At 39.4% G+C, this 16,381-nt stretch overlaps 3 protein-coding genes and 1 pseudogene across 3 annotated transcripts; 1 reads left to right on the top strand and 3 right to left on the bottom strand.

Moving 5' to 3' along the window:
• Positions 1-299: 299 nt before the first annotated feature.
• LOC112098858 lies at positions 300-1,264 on the bottom strand. Its single transcript, XM_024185342.1, has 2 exons — positions 1,190-1,264; positions 300-890 (listed from the first exon to the last, which is right to left on the bottom strand). The coding sequence occupies exons 1-2, from the start codon at positions 1,262-1,264 to the stop codon at positions 300-302; spliced, it is 666 nt and encodes a 221-aa protein (XP_024041110.1).
• Positions 1,265-4,483: 3,219 nt separating this feature from the next.
• On the bottom strand, positions 4,484-6,226 carry LOC112098857 (annotated as a pseudogene).
• A 548-nt stretch (positions 6,227-6,774) lies between these two features.
• Positions 6,775-10,804, top strand: LOC18032327. The gene is made up of 5 exons (XM_006420243.2): positions 6,775-7,592; positions 7,913-8,797; positions 8,901-9,359; positions 9,452-9,638; positions 9,722-10,804. Exons 1-5 carry the CDS (start codon positions 6,933-6,935, stop codon positions 10,696-10,698), a joined length of 3,168 nt encoding a protein of 1,055 aa, XP_006420306.1. The 5' UTR covers positions 6,775-6,932; the 3' UTR covers positions 10,699-10,804.
• Positions 10,805-11,601: 797 nt separating this feature from the next.
• On the bottom strand, positions 11,602-16,381 carry LOC18031923 (protein NRT1/ PTR FAMILY 5.2). Its single transcript, XM_006420242.2, has 4 exons — positions 16,088-16,381; positions 15,346-15,563; positions 12,616-13,181; positions 11,602-12,502 (listed from the first exon to the last, which is right to left on the bottom strand). The coding sequence occupies exons 1-4, from the start codon at positions 16,194-16,196 to the stop codon at positions 11,617-11,619; spliced, it is 1,779 nt and encodes a 592-aa protein (XP_006420305.1). The 5' UTR covers positions 16,197-16,381; the 3' UTR covers positions 11,602-11,616.

The raw sequence follows: 16,381 nt of genomic DNA, 5'->3' as shown, positions 1-16,381 counted from the left end.
TCATAACATCGAAGGTGTCGCTGAGGTGCCTTGCGTGATCACCAGCATACACCGATTTTGTAATCATGTCATCAATGTACACTTCCATAGTGAGATCGATCTGCTCCTTAAAGATCTTATTCACCAAACATTGATAGGTGGTGCCAGCGTTCTTCAAATCAAATGGCATAACCTTATAGTAATACCACCCACGGTTGGTGATTAAGGTCGTTTTATATTGGTCGGGCTTATACATTGCAATTTAGTTGTACCCGAAAAAGGTGTCTATGAAATTAAGCATTTCATGTCCCGCTATGGCGTCAACTAGCTGATCTGCCCCGAGGAAGCAGAAAGCTATCCTTCGAACAAGACTTGTTCAAGTCTGTGAAATCCACACACATGCGCCATTTCCCATTCGACTTCGTCACTAGGACAATATTGGACACCCAGTCAGGGTACACCACTTTCCTAATGAATCTGGCTGCTAGTAAGCAGTCCACTTCTTGTTCAATGGTATCATAACGTTCCTCATTAAAAGTTTGACGTTTTTGCTTGATGGTTTTATGATGTGGATTGACATTTAGCTTGTGACAGGAAGTAAACGGCGGGATACCCGACATATCCACGTGAGACCAGGTGAACACATCAAGGTTCTCCTTTAAAAGGTCAATAAGTTGCTTCTGATATTGGTCAAGGAGGTAGGAGCCAATTTTGACCATCTTGGTTGGGTCATTATTGCAGATCGACACGGACACAAGATCCTCAGTTGGTGTTCCTCGCTTTTCTTCCTTCAGCACCCGGGAATCAAGAGGTACTTCCACATCTTCGATTGAGCCTGAAGTAGGGCTATGTGATACCTCAGCTACACCAGGAGCTACTACATCCACCTCCACTGGCTCGACTTTTTGTTGCTGTTGAGAATTGATGGATCGTTAAGTTATCTTGCGTTCAGCCCTTTGTCTTCTAGCAAATGTTCACTTGGAGAGACTAATTGGTGGCTTTATACCAATGGGGTACCCCTTCAAGGGCACATTAGTGGCAATTTGATAACTCAATAGCATCCCCCAGCTAATCGTTGATCCCCTTTAATGGTGATAACTTCCCCAACGAATGGAATCTTCATGGCAAGGTAATGCATGGAGATTGCTTTTTTAGTTGTGTCTAAACACAGTCTCCCCAAGATGATATTACAGGCACCTCGATGAGATACCAGACCAAGGGTAACAGGCAAAGTGATGATACCCTTAGAGATAACCATGTCGCCCGCAAAACCGACGAATGGCATGTCTTACGGAGTAATCATTGGCGATTCAATCAGCAGATCAAGAGCGCTTTTGAAGATGATGCCCACAGAGCTGCCGATGTCCACCAGGGTCCTCGCTACATTGTTGGTTGCAACTTTTAGCGTTATGACCAAGGCATCATCATGAGGGTACGAGATACCTTCCGTATCTTTCTCTGTAAAAAGAATAGGGATGAGATGGTTCGGTATCTGAGGTACCCCATAGTGATTTAACTAACAAAGTTAACTTTCTTACCGGGCCGATCCATGATCAGTGACTTATTATAATGCTTGAAGGCCCATTTGGATTCTCCTACAAGGGTAGGACCTCTTCCTATCATTCGAACGTAAACTCATTTCTTGGACCCCCAAGGTACCTTTACATCAGTATTAGGGTCAGCAATTTATTTACCCTTATCTTCCTCCAAAAACTTCCTAGCCTCGCACATATCGACCACAAACTCCTTGAGGTACTCGCTTAAAATTGAGGACTCGATTTTCTCTCGCAAATGAAAACACTTGGCGATGCTATGACCGAATCCTCATGGAACTCGCAATATTTCAAATTACGCTTCAGATTATGGTATTTTCGAATTAGCTTGGGCGGATGAAGTATGCCCGTCTCTCTGATCTTGTAAAAAATCTGCTCTAGAGATTGATTCAAAAGATGAAAAGAATCATATCAGGGTTTCTGTGGTGCTTCCAGTTGTTATGGAAGTGGCGATTTAACATTCTAGGGTACCCGAGGTACACCATAGATATTAAATCCTCTTCCTTGTGAGGTTGGATGGGGTGGGCTATGCACCCGGGGTGTTCGTGAGGGTACCTGCACTGCATCAGACTTCTTTGGTTTCTCCTTGCTTTTTGCAGCTTTTTTTTTGCCTTCTTTCTGTTTCAAGTGACACTTGTCATCCATCTCTATTTGTTATAAAGCTCGAGAGCGAGCTGCCCCATAAGAAATGGGGCAATGCTTTTGAAATGATCGTCACAACTTCCCCAAACGTAAATTCTTTTCAAAATGAGTGAGAGTGTGTTGGTGGCCAAACGTACCGGTACGCAACACCTCTTGGTGGAAACGAGTTACGTACTCGGCTAAGGACTCTGATTCTCCTTGCTTGATTAAAGTAAGCTTGGAAGATGTTATATCTTGAGAGGAGACATAACCAAACTCATGAACAAAATCTTTTAACAATTGGTCCTAGAATGATATACTACCTACCTTGAGTGATCAGAACCACGATTTGGCTAGTCCAGTGAGGGTATGCGAGAACATCCGACATATAGCGTTGTTGCCCACACATTTAATCAGCATCTGATCATGATACAACTCAACATGTTCTACGAGATCCGAGGTACCCCGAGTATTGCGATATCTGAGGCACGACGAACGCTTCTGGTAGAACTGTTGTTCAAATTTCCATGGTGAATGACAAGTTATACGTTGCTGGTGCCGGAGCACTAGTGGGGTTTTGTTTTTCAGAAAAGAGCTTCACTTGAGCTTCAAGGTACTCTATTTTTTCCATAAACTCGCGGGATACCCCATGTGCTCCTAAGGATGCTGCATTCGTTTAGGAAGCTCTTTTGGCGTTCAACTTTTGCCAGAAATCTTCTTAGGCCTTTTTTTTACGTTAGGTACCTTGGCTACTACAGGAATAACAAGAGGCGATAGAGCGTTCTTTCCAAGAACCGCAGGTTTGAAATTTTGAACGGGTACCTGATGGTCCGTGCTCTGGTCTACTACTCTCACGTATTTCAGATCTAGGTATGATCTGTTTATCACTACGTGGAGGAGGAACATCTTGAATCACCGGAGAAGCGGCTAGCTCAGGTACCCGGGATCATACTACTTTGAGAATCGCGTGGGCTAAATCCTCAAAGTTTTATGAGTAACAGGCTCTTCGTCGGGGTGCATACCAGTTGATTGCTTAACAAATTTTCCTTTGTCAAGGCGGAGTGCCCTCCTTATCAAGTCGTCCCTCTCATTACTGATGTGGTCCTCCAATCCATCATGACCTAGCAATGTGTTATCAGTGGATACATCAAGTGCCATGGTTGCGCAAGCACACGTACAAACAAGCTTAGCATCGTGTGGAGGCTTTTTGTGCGATCCCAACAGACAGGGCCAATTGTTTTTAGTAGATTTTGAACGCGTGTATGACTGCCACAAAACCAAGATAAGAACAATAAATTTATTTTTATCGGGGAGTGGGGTGCCTCGCTTGTCTGGGGTGTATGGGCTATTTCGGCTTTTTGTGGAGTGAATGAGGATTAAGATGGTGGTGGATATAGTGGGAGGTTCAGCTTCAGGTGTGGAGAGCTACCAATAGTCACCTTAAACCTACAAAACAACGAGAAAATGTTCAGAGGTGGAGCCAAGGGTGGCAGGCGACCACACTCCGACGTTCAAGTCAGAGTTGAGTTTTCTCAGGTTAAAGAGCTTGCAAGCTCTCAGTAATGGAGGCTTGAGGTGGAAGAAACCTCAAGTCTTGTGATGTGTTGTTCGATTCTTTGATAAAAATTAAACATGAGTATTTATAAGGTCTACCTAGGCTGCTGTACCACCTGGCATTATTTTATTGGCGTTTCTTGCTGTCATGTCAGGAATATTCTTGTTTTTCATACGTGTGGCAACTTGGACGCTTCAAAAACATGCATAGAGAGCAAGCTTGAAGAGTATATACATGTAAGGCGTAGTGGGGTGGTCCCGTATACTTCTGTTAAAAATTTTCAGGCATGGCAGAGGAAAGTTGGTGGTCCCAACTGTCATAGCATTGACCCTTTTTGGTTTATTTGCTGGCATGACAAGCGGTTGTCCCTTCTTTTGTAGTACGGAATTTTGTGTTGATTCTTTATTTTTTGACAAAAATTAACTGATCTTTTTGAGATTTGGGCTTACCTATCTCTTGATATTTTTACGAATATTTTTCTGACCTTTTATACCTCAACAAAGCGTACCTGAAGTACCCTCTGGAGCACCTAGGGTACCCGGCATAAACCAATTTCTTAATATCGACACGTAGCGTTTTTTCATTGGGCCTTATATTTCCTTCCCAAACACCTTCTAATATAAAATCTTATATACTTCAAACTATAACTGAAAACAATGACAATCAGGAACATGCAAAAATTTTATCAAGAAAAATTTCGCTGTGAATTGTTAGCTCACACTATCATTCCTCAACCTCTCTTCAAATCTGTCTTCGTAGATCTTCCTTGTACTCTTCAACCATTCCGGAAGATCTCACGACAGTCCATTTTATACAACCCCGGTTTCAAGTTTTTTTATTCGTCCCGGCACACACGTCAGATGAGTCTGGAATCATGACTCACTAGAACAACTCCACCAGCAAACTCATCTAGTGTAACAGCCACAGCAACAATACTCTGCGTGTCCAAATGATCTGTGGGCTCATCGGATATTAATATGTGAGGCTTTGACACATGGAGACTGAAGTAAACATGACCCTGACTTTCTGCCCTCCAGATAAATTCGCAATTGGAGTAAGATGATTATGGCCAGGGAGTCCAAATTTCCTAAGTTTCGCATGAACAGCCTCCTTGATGAGCCCGAATGTAGAAAAGATTGACAGTTAGGAGAAATTAAGCTTCTGAATAATGAAAATATTATTGAAAATCTTAATAAACAAAACTAGGTTTCAGTGCCGTTTTATATTTACCGTAAATATTGTAAATTTATTAAATTCAAAATTTTATTTTATAATAAGATTATTCTAATCTAAATATGGAAAACAAAACAAGCTGCTTTCAAATTTGATATTTGAAAATAGATAAAAATCCAGAAAACTATGGCAAAAATAGAAAAATAACTTAAAAGAAAGAAGCAGATTTTTCAGCGCAACCATGAGACAGAATGGTATTAGTGTTCTGGATTTTGTTTGTCTCAATAAAAGCTTCTAAGTTATTACCTCCATAGTTAACAAGTCCTCAAGGTGTCGTGAATGTCTCCCAATCCTCAGTTTCTGTCTCCTTCGCACTTCACCCCCGGTTGGAGCCATGCATCACCGGCTAGAAGATTCGGCAGAGGAGATTTTCCAGTATCGTTGGGTCCAACAATAGCAACACAAGTCCCCATATCGATGCCCATGTCAACATTAGACAATCTGATATCCTGAAGATTAGGATAACTGAAGCTGATGACTTCTATTGGCTGCAGCATTGGTGATGTCAACTCAGTAGGTTCATGAAAATACTTAATGCTACAAAAAAGAAACCATAGTTAAATTTTTTATTAATCGACTTGGTTGAGAACTTGAGATCAAATTTTTATCACAAGTTTCATGCGAAATCATATCTTATTTATTGAGTGAATAACTCTTCGTAAAATTCAAGTGAATTAATTAGATTATCTTCTGAACCAAATTGATGAATGCCACATTATTTATAATAATTTCTTGATATAAAAAATTTGAGATATATAGCACCCTTTTTATCCTAATTCTATACACAAACAAATATAACGGAAATAGTATTGGTTGAATTAAAACACAAAATAATGAAAGTAAAATCATATGCTGTTATTTGGTAATTTATAGCCTGCCAATATGATTTTGTCACATAGATGAGTAATTTTTACCTTATCGCTCTAACATTTCTTTTATTGCAATCATCCAATAAGACTTGGAAGATACATTAGTTTGTAAAGTTTGGAAAAAAAAAAAAGTATGTGTCCCTGACTTTAATCTTATAAGATGAAGTGATTATAATTTATTTATAGGAAAATGTTTCTTGTGCCTTTTCTTTGTTTCTTCTTTCATAAAAACACATACAGGTGATTTTCTAGAAACATTCGAAAAATTTTCTAATTGGTTCTACAAATTACATCATTTCAAAAAAATATTCTATTTAACTAGATATAAAAGACAAAATAAAAATATCATTTAAGCTATTTGAGAAGTACAGCCTTCGCGATATGATGTTGAAACAATCAAGCACATCTAACAGCATTTTTAGTTAATTAATTAATTGAGTAGTTCCGTAACACATCTAACAACATTTTGGGTTTTTTTTAAAACAATTTATTTTTTAAAATAGCTTCTCTTTAACAACCAAAAAAGGAAAAATCTCTCTATTCAACAATCAACAATATTTCCAAGTAATCATTACAGGTCAGCAAACAATTAAATTAATACAACATAATTTCTGCTTCTTGACAACAAATTTATACAAATTTTAATCCCGTGAAACACGTACACTATTTGAGGAGTTGCTGCCGAAAAAAAAAAGAAAAAAAAAAGAAAGAAAGAAAGAAAAAGAAATCGCTAAAGAATAATTAAATTCAGTAGCAATAAATTAAGGGAAAAAAAGAGAGAAATACCCGGAATAGAAATTGGCAACATTTGCTGTTAATGTCTTATTAATTAATTTGCCACCTTATCTTCCTCGTTTTCTTCGGTAAGCTACAACAGCGTTGCCGTTGTAATAGTCATCAATCCAATCCAATTCCTTAACTCATTAATGCTGTCATTAACCAACAAAATCCACCACATAATTAACATTAATTCACTAATTAAACTCTCTCAAACCTCTCTCTCTTGTTAGAATAATGCACATCTTCTCTCCTCCGCTGTCTATCCCGCCAGGTATCTAACGAAGAAAGATATTTAACCCCAGCTAGCTAGCTAGCAGCTGCCCTCCCCACTTTCTTCATTTAATGACCCACCAAGCCCGCCGGGATTCTTTTCCCGGCCAGCTCACCGGCCCTGCCACTGCGGACTCCGACCTCGCCTGGCCCTTTGGCAAGCTTGAAGGGATTGATTCTGATGACATCCGTGAGACCGCTTACGAGGTCTTTTTCACTTCATGCAGGTCTTCTCCAGGGTTTGGTGGACGTAATGCTATAAGCTTTTATTCCTCACATGACAATAATAATAATAACGGCGGTGGTGACGGGGGAGTCGGAGGAGGCGGTGGTACCGGGTCCGGGTCACCGACTGCTAGGGTTAACGGTGGCGGGGTGGTTCAGATGACGCCAACCAGCCGGGTCAAACGGGCCTTGGGACTCAAAATGTTGAAGAGATCGCCATGCAGGAGAATGTCCAGTGTTGGTGCCTCATCCAATAACCCAACTTCGCCAGGCTCCCATGCACCTAATAATCATGTGCACAGTAATAGTAACAATAACTTTGGTCACGGGCATGGACACGGTGGGACTAGCCCCGCCGGGAACGCGAATAATTACTCCACCGTGCCACCTATGTCTAGACCGAGACGGCCGTTGACGTCCGCGGAGATCATGAGGCAACAAATGAAGGTGACAGAGCAGAGTGACAACAGGCTGAGGAAGACTCTCATGAGAACCCTTGTTGGCCAAGTACGTAAACATTTATAATTTGCATATATGCATGTGCATGTATGAGGAGTCAGTCATTTATGTTTCCTCATCTTATTATCTTGCATGCCAGAATTAAATTAATTCTTCTATACCACTATTGTACATACAACCAATCAAGAGAGTTAAGCACAAGAATATCCCGCTGAATTGGAGAATCTCTATATTCTAATAAATCTATTAAATTTCTCCCTATAATTTATAATTTCTGTTCTTGTAAGTCAAAAGTCTTTGTCATCTGTCGCTTTAAATGAAATTTCTAGCTCCCTCCGAACCATTGTCATCTTTTCATGTTTAAACAGATGGGACGGAGAGCGGAGACTATAATTCTTCCACTAGAGCTGCTCCGGCATCTAAAACCATCAGAATTCAATGATGGACACGAGTACCATCTATGGCAGAGGCGCCAACTCAAAATCCTCGAAGCCGGTCTCCTCCAACACCCATCAGTCCCAATAGACAAATCCAACAACTTCGCTATACGTCTTCGAGAAATCGTCCGCGCAAGCGAGACAAAACCTATAGACACCGGCAAGAATTCGGACACAATGCGAGCATTATGCAACAGTGTCGTTTCTTTATCTTGGAGAAGCGCCAATGGCACTCCCACCGATGTTTGCCACTGGGCTGATGGCTTTCCCCTCAATGTCCACCTCTACATAGCTCTGCTTCAATCCATATTCGATTTCAGAGACGAGACATTAGTCCTTGATGAGGTTGATGAGCTTTTGGAGCTGATGAAGAAGACATGGTCGACCCTGGGGATCAATAGGCCAATACACAATGTCTGTTTCACATGGGTTTTGTTTCAACAATACGTTGTGACTTCTCTATCAGAGCCTGATCTTTTATGCGCGGCGCATACTATGTTAGCGGAGTTGGCCAATGATGCTAAGAAGCCAGATAGAGAGGCGATTTATGTGAGAATGTTGTCGTCCGTTCTGGCCTCGATGCAAGGGTGGGCGGAGAAAAGGTTGCTTAGGTATCATGATTATTTTCATAGAGGCACCGTTGGACAAATTGAGAACCTTCTTCCTTTAGCTTTATTGGCATCAAAGATTTTGGGTGAAGATGTAAGCATTACTGAAGGTGGGCTTGAGAGAGGAGATACAAAAGTGGTGATGGATTCAACCGGTGATCGTGTTGATCATTATATTCGTTCCTCAGTGAAAAATGCCTTCACTAATGTAACCTAATGCCAATGAGTTCAAGGGGTTATTATTTTTTCTTTTGATTCTTGTTAGAATATGTTCTTTATGTTTGCATTGTTTGTATGTTTGATTGCAACAGATTATTGAGAATGGGAACCTGAGGACTGAAGATAGCGATGGGAACGATTTAGGGGAAACAGGAGCTTTACTTCAACTAGCTAAAGAAGCAGAGGATTTGGCATTGAGAGAGAGGGAATGTTTCAGTCCAATACTTAAGAGATGGCACTCGATTGCAGCTGGGGTTGCGGCTGTCACATTGCACCAATGCTATGGGGCAGTGTTGAAGCAGTATCTGGCTGAGACGGGGACACTTAAAAATGATACCGTTGATGTGCTGCAAAGAGCTGGAAAGCTTGAAAAAGTTTTAGTCCAAATGGTGGTTGAAGACTCTGCTGAGTGCGATGATGGAGGGAAAGGCATTGTCAGAGAGATGATTCCATATGAAGTTGATTCGATCATATTAAGACAATTGAGATTGTGGATTCAAGAGAGAATAAATAGAGGGAAAGAATGTTATCTCAGAGCTAAAGAATCAGAAGTATGTGCTTAATTTTACGCATGAAGAAAGATTCAGAATGAAATTTTGTTTGTTTGTGACGATAGTTAGTTCATTACAATTTGTATTTGCAGACATGGAATCCCAAGTCCAAATCTGAGCCGTACGCGCAGTCAGCTGTGGAGCTAATGAGACATGCCAAGGATACTGTGGATGATTTCTTTGAAATTCCAATAGGAATTACGGATGATTTGGTTCATGATCTTGCTGATGGGTTACAACAACTCTTCAGAGAATATACAACCTTTGTTGCGTCCTGTGGTAAGAAGCAATCTCTAAAATCTCAAAGGGGGTTACTTCAGTTCAAACCGTAAGATTTCTTATGTCTTCATGTTATTTTCCAGGAGCAAGACAGAGCTATCTTCCAACACTTCCTCCTCTTACAAGATGCAACCGTGATTCAAAGTTCAGCAAACTCTGGAAAAAGGCCAGCCCTTGTACTGTTGCTGTAGAAGATGTGCAGCAGATTAATGGATCGAACGAAGGTCACCATCCTCGTCCGTCAACAAGCCGTGGAACACAACGCCTCTATATCCGCCTCAACACCTTGCATTATCTTGTCTCCCACATCCATTCCCTTGACAAAACTCTGTCCCTCTCACCAAAGATTGTTCCTTCATCACGCAGCCGTTTTGCCAACCACAGGCGTCATACTAATTCCAATTCCTATTTTGAGCATGCAACAAATGCCATTCAATCTGCCTGCCAACATGTATCAGAAGTTGCTGCCTACCGTCTAATCTTCCTTGATTCAAACTCCGTGTTCTACGAAAGCCTTTATGTCGGTGATGTTGCAAATGCAAGAGTCAGGCCTGCATTGCGAACTCTTAAACAGAACCTCACTCTTTTGAGTGCAATTCTTACAGATAAAGCTCAGGCTTTAGCTATAAAAGAAGTTATGAAGGCATCTTTCGAAGCATTCCTCATGGTTTTGCTTGCTGGGGGAAGTTCCCGGGTCTTTTATCGTTCCGATCATGAGATGATTGAGGAGGATTTTGACAGCTTGAAGAGGGTCTTCTGCACATGTGGTGAAGGATTGATAGTTGAAGATGTGGTGGATCGCGAGGCTGAGACCGTCGACGGGGTGATAGGGTTGATGGGGCAACAAACTGAACAACTAATAGAAGATTTCACAATTCTTTCCTGTGAAACAAGTGGCATAGGAGTTGTAGGCACAGGTCAAAAGCTACCAATGCCACCAACAACAGGAAGGTGGAACAGAGCGGACCCTAACACCATACTTAGGGTATTGTGTCACAGGAACGACCGAGCTGCAAACCAGTTTCTGAAGAAATCTTTCCAGCTAGCAAAGAGGAGATGATGATAAACCTTGTCTTGTACATTTGAAGCAGAGAGAGTAAATTTGTGATTAATAAGAGTATTGATCACTTCTAGCCATGTAACTGAAAATGGAACTTGCAGATACCACAAGGGGTTCTTGTATCTAAATTCTGTTCACTCAAATTGTATATGAAGATGTTGCTGAGGGTTGACAGAGCTTTGTAGTCTTTTTGGACTTCAATTTTTTTCTTTTTTTCCCTAGCACTAGGCATTGTTTGATCTTAGTGTGAATCTTCTTGGAGTATTTTATCATAGAGAGTGTGCATAATATATCTTCACTAATAATTTTTTTCTTTTTATTTTCAATCGTTGTTTATCCTGTCTACAGGATGAATATTATTAGAATCCAAAACTCACATTGAATATTTCAGAATCCAAAACTCACATTGAATATATATAGAATCAAAGACTTGCATTAAATATTTTCTGAAACAAAAACTGACATTGTTGTCTATTGAGCTATTACTTTGTGATTAGAAGAGAACTCACAGTGAAATCCATTTATATTAGTCAATCATTTTTAATGTGCCATTCATAGTTTTGTTCAAAGTAGTGCTGGTTTAATGGTTTTTATTTTTATAGATTTTCAAGATTTTCCCTCAAATTTCAACTCTCCAATAAAGTCACTATTGAAACAAATACTTGAAATCCTTCATACGACTCTATACCAAATCCCATTTCTTTCGAAATTTCATCTGTGTGAACATTACATTTTCTTTACATACTTTTTCTTCTTTTTTGAGCTACAATATTAATGTGACTGGTGTGAAGGAAATTTAACACATAGTGCTGTGTCAAACAATCAACACCAAAGTAAAATTATCAGTTAAATCTCTATATTAGCCTTACCAGAAACCGAGCTTCAGTTCTGATTCTTGTGTGAATCAATTCTATCTAATCAGCCAGGCACAGTTGCTTCCTGTGCAGATGCCCTTGATCTCATCACTTTCAACTCTTCAGTGAGCACCTCCATTGAATCCGAAACTTCAGCCTTGTACACATAGAACTTTGCCACAACCAAGAAGAAAACAAAGTTCAAGACATTCAATATAGCGAAAAAGGCATAGTAATAGTCCAAATGAGAAACATTAAGGTTGTTTAGAATCCATCCTTTGTGCCCATGCCTTTTGGTTATGTTAGAAACCGTTGAAAGCAGAAAGGTACTAAAGAAATTTCCAACTCCTAAAGTAGTCATTGAATAAGAAGTTCCAAGACTCTTCATGTTCTCTGGTGCCTGATCATAAAAGAACTCAATCTTCGCTACCTCCAAGAATGCATCAGCTGTTCCCATAAGCACAAATTGAGGAAGCAAAACGAATATCGTTAAAGGAACCTGCTGTCCTTTTTCAACTATACTATGGTCCTTGGCCACACTTAGTCTATATCTCTCTGTAAAAGAAGCAATAACCATAATTATAATATGAATGACTAGGCCAATTCCCATTCTTTGAAGAAGAGTGATCCCTCTAGGATTCTTAGTCCACCTTCGCATAATCTTGACAAAGTATCTATCATATAAGACGACACAAATAAGCATTGATAAGGTTACAAATCCTATTAAACTTGCAGGGGGGATCTTAAAGCTGCTACCAATAGCTCTATCAAGGGTAGTGCCTTGCTTTACAAAAAGGGTGTTGATTTGAGCAAGCATTGTGCTGGGAACAAACGTGGCAACCAAGATTGGGATCATTGCTAACATTTGCTTGGTTTCCTCTATTTGAGTCACTGAGCATAACATCCATGGATTTGTTGAACTTGTTTTGACTGCAGCTTTGTTAAAGAACCTGCACGCAAGAATAGACATGAAGATACAATTAAACAAAAATGTGCCTTGAGTCTGCCACCTATTCAATGGGCCCAATATATATATATATATATATGCAACTATGACACTAACCTCAAATTTTGGGTGGAGTCGATCATGTACTTCCCTTTTTGTGCATAATCTTCCAAGTCAAGTTCATAAAGTTCTTTAGGGTCAGTAGGGAGAGGCACATTCCATTTTCTTATGGCAGCAACAATGACCTTTGCCATCCTTGTGAATGGGCTTCCTTTGGGCTTCTTGTGCCTGTAGAAGGGTGTGCCAGCAAAGAAAATCGCAATGGATATCGCAAGACCGAGTGTCGGAAGCCCATAACCCAAGCTCCAGCCCACATTGTCTTGTATGTAGACAAGCACTGTATTGGCAAAGAGTGCCCCAAAGAAGATGCTGAACATCCACCAGTTGAAAAAGGAGAGCTTATGGGCCTTCTCCTTGGGCTCAAATTCATCGAATTGGTCCGCGCCGATTGTCGAGATATTGGGCTTGGTTCCTCCGGTTCCCACAGCCAGCGTGTAGAGTGCAGCAAAGAAGATGCCTAATTGTAATGTCGAAGCCTTCTTACAGTCTTGACTGTTAATATCTTTGCATGCAGGAGGTTTCAACCCAGGTAATGATACTGATAATGTCAGTACAATCATCCCCTGTACTAGAAAAAAGAAAATATAGAATTAAAAAATCATTAAAAAGAATACAAAAAAAATTATATGTCTTTAATATACAATACGCCCACTTGGCTTGATGGTCTGGTTTTTCGATCTTTAACTAGTCAACAAAGAGCTAGCGAAAAGCTGCAAGGAGTAAGAAAGTGCAACAGAGGGGGTTACAGTACATAAGGATGTGGATGTAGGAGTGAGAAATGGGGGGGGGGGGGGGGGGGGAACACAAAAGTGGGGGAAGAATTAATATAAAAAGAAAAATCAGAAATGGCAATATGCCTTGGTTTAGAAAAAGCGAGAAATTTTGAGCGGGAAAGAATGAAATCAAAGGGGCTTTGGAAGATAGAGAGGGCCAACAGAAAACAAGCATGGCCCTAGCCCAAATGGAATCGGAAGTTGAAGACGCAGAAAATGAGCTGAGAATGGATAAACAAAAGCGCAAAAGAAAGAATTGGAAATTCCAAGCCCGAAATATGGAAGGAATCGAAGACAAAATGGAGGGGCCTACAAACTTAGAAATGCCCATTAGCTTAATGAATTGGGAAAGCCCAAGGGCAAAAAAGAGTAAAATAAGTAGCCCATAGAAGTTTGAATTTTCACAACAGGTACAAAGATATAGTGCAACAACTACAAAGCTAATCTTTGATAATGAGAATGGTGAGCTAAGGGAGGAGATTCAGAATGCAGTGAATGAAACATCAGCGGTAGGGGTGGGCGTTCGGTTTGGGTTAACTGGTGAAATCCGAACGGATTCAAAGTTTCAACCCGTTCGGATTAAAATTCTCCACTCATTCGGGTTGAAGCTTTTTTTTTTTTTAAGATTCAGCAGCTTTCAGCTTTTAAAATTTAAAAATATATATACATTAAACAAAAAAAATCCCTAAACAGTTAATTGTTCCTTAAGGATGTTTGGAATATTTAGAATTGAGAGTTTTAAATTGTTGAAATGTTATTAAGGATGATTTGTAGTTTATATTTGTTATTAAGGATGTTTGGAATTGAGATTTTTGGATTTAAGTGGTTGTTATAATTTTTGGATTAAATTGTTCCTTAAGGATGTTTGGAATATTTGGAATTGAGAGTTTTAAATTATTGAAATGTTATTAAGGATGATTTGTAGGATGTTTGGAATTGAGATTTTTGGATTTTAAGTGGTTGTTATAATTTTTGGATTAAATTATTCCTTAAGGATGTTTGAAATGTTTGGAACTGAGATTTTTAAATTGTTGAAATGTTATTAAGGATGATTTGTAGTTGATATTTGTTGTTAAGGATGTTTGGAATTGAGATTTTTAGATTTTAAGTGATTGTTGTTAGAATTTTTAGATTAAATTATTCCAACCCATTCTAACCCGAACTAACCCGAATTATTCTAACCCAAACTAACCCGAATTAACCTGAACCGAAATTTTAACCCGAATTATCAACCCAACCCGATCCGAATTGCCAAACCAAACCGAATTGAACCGAATTAAATTCGTTTCAGTTAGGTTCGGGTTGGCGTTTTCAACTTGATTGGGTTCAATTCTCCAATCCGAACGGGTTGAAACTCAAACCGAAACTCGAATAACCCAAACTAAAACCTGATTTGCCCACCATAGCCAAGAAAGCATTAGATGTTGAAAATCATTGTATTTGGCTGGAAAATTTTCCAATTTAAATTATGATGTTGCTGTCAAAGTTTGTTTAATGGAAAGCTTTACTTCCTCATTAAAATTTAAAAAAAAAACTACTAGTCAACAAAGACCAAGTAAACCATGTGCTCCGATCTTGAAAATTAGGATGATATTTTGTCATGTATCCTGGTTTTATCATTAATTTATATCAGACACCAACAATCCGACATCGTATTGCCTTCTGAAAACAGATTTTAGGTACCTAATCAAAGTGGTCATTCATGCAGGCACTCGTTTGACCTTACAAAATTATTTAATCTTATCTTTCAATATCAGATATTTTCAATATTTGAAATTTTGATATATGATGTTAAACTTGCAAATCATGTGATTGCATTTGCTTACGGATTAAATATCATGAGATGATCGCATGTTAGAAAAAAAAAAAAAAAAAAAAAAAAAAAAAAAAAAAACCTAAATTATCTTATAAATTAATTAAAAAATCGTTGACCATAATAAATAAACATACATACCATGAGGTAAATACAAGAAGCGATGGCGAAGGTCCAGTAGCGGCCGAGATGGGCATCGGCGACGTAAGCGCCCACAATGGGGGTGACCCAAATGGTGCCAACCCAGTTGGTGACGTTGTTAGCCGACTTCACAGTGCCCTGATGCAGCTTGTTTGTCAAATACAGCACCAAATTTGACGATATCCCATGATAGGCCATACGTTCAAACACCTCGTATGCTGCAAGTAATAACAGCAAGCCAAAAAGTAGCCAACAAATGATTTAGAAAACAGTCGGGAATTGAACAGTTTTGTTAAATATCTCCTAAAAAGTAACGTGACTACAAGTCGTGATTTGATTTGGAGAGATGGACGGGAAAGGACCGCTTTTTGGTAACCACCCATGGGGTCTTTGACAACTCCAAGTTTTGGAGCTATGTAATGATTAAAGGTTACTTTTACTGTTTAAAGATTCACTAAAATCTCTGGAAGTGGTACAAGAAATCTGAAGTTCGAAGCTCGCTTATGCACACGAGGAGATCATACGAGGATGAGGAAAAAGGAGAAGGGTTCCAAGGAAATATGGAAGAGGGAACAAAGGCATGCATATGCGATTGCAAGGTGAGACAAAAGTGTCATAAGAGAAATGAGCTAGCAAAACGGCTGGCCGAATCCTGAACAAAGGCATGCATATATGGAAGGAAATATAATAACAACTCTTACACTTATATAGGATTAAACTGAGAGAAGTTCAAATATTGTACCAACAACAAAGGAGCAAGCTCTCCATCCCCCACGCTTGGATCTGCGAACAGGGTTGCCTTTGAGGTCCACAGTGCCATCTTGTGTATAATCGTCTATATTTCCTTCCATATTTTTATTTAATTATTTGCTGCTCGTTCTCTTTTCTTCTTGTTCGTCAGTTTAAGTTTAGAGTGTCCATAGATGTATAATATCGTCAAATTTATAGACACTCAATTTCTCTTCGCCGGGAAAGATAATTAGTAGTAAATTTACCCATATGCCATCACCAATCTTCCTCCGATATTTTTTTTGGG

Source organism: Citrus clementina, unplaced genomic scaffold (genome assembly GCF_000493195.1).
Source record: "Citrus clementina cultivar Clemenules unplaced genomic scaffold, Citrus_clementina_v1.0 scaffold_9, whole genome shotgun sequence".
In the NCBI taxonomy this organism is placed as follows: Eukaryota; Viridiplantae; Streptophyta; class Magnoliopsida; order Sapindales; family Rutaceae; genus Citrus; species Citrus x clementina.
Note: the sequence above shows the minus strand (reverse complement) of the source record. Positions and strands in the feature narration are given on the sequence as shown.

Excerpts from the sequence above, each read along its gene's own strand:
- LOC112098858 (XM_024185342.1), bottom strand. The coding sequence starts at position 1,264 with ATGCCATTCGTCGGTTTTGCGGGCGACATGGTTATCTCTAAGGGTATC. Across the intron at positions 891-1,189 it reads TGCCTGTTACCCTTGGTCTG|CAACAAAAAGTCGAGCCAGT; the intron begins GTATCTCATCGA and ends AATTCTCAACAG.
- LOC18032327 (XM_006420243.2), top strand. The coding sequence starts at position 6,933 with ATGACCCACCAAGCCCGCCGGGATTCTTTTCCCGGCCAGCTCACCGGC. Across the intron at positions 9,360-9,451 it reads TCAGAGCTAAAGAATCAGAA|ACATGGAATCCCAAGTCCAA; the intron begins GTATGTGCTTAA and ends TTGTATTTGCAG. Across the intron at positions 9,639-9,721 it reads AACCTTTGTTGCGTCCTGTG|GAGCAAGACAGAGCTATCTT; the intron begins GTAAGAAGCAAT and ends GTTATTTTCCAG.
- LOC18031923 (XM_006420242.2), bottom strand. The coding sequence starts at position 16,196 with ATGGAAGGAAATATAGACGATTATACACAAGATGGCACTGTGGACCTC. Across the intron at positions 15,564-16,087 it reads AGCTTGCTCCTTTGTTGTTG|CATACGAGGTGTTTGAACGT; the intron begins GTACAATATTTG and ends TATTACTTGCAG. Across the intron at positions 12,503-12,615 it reads GACTCCACCCAAAATTTGAG|GTTCTTTAACAAAGCTGCAG; the intron begins GTTAGTGTCATA and ends TCTTGCGTGCAG.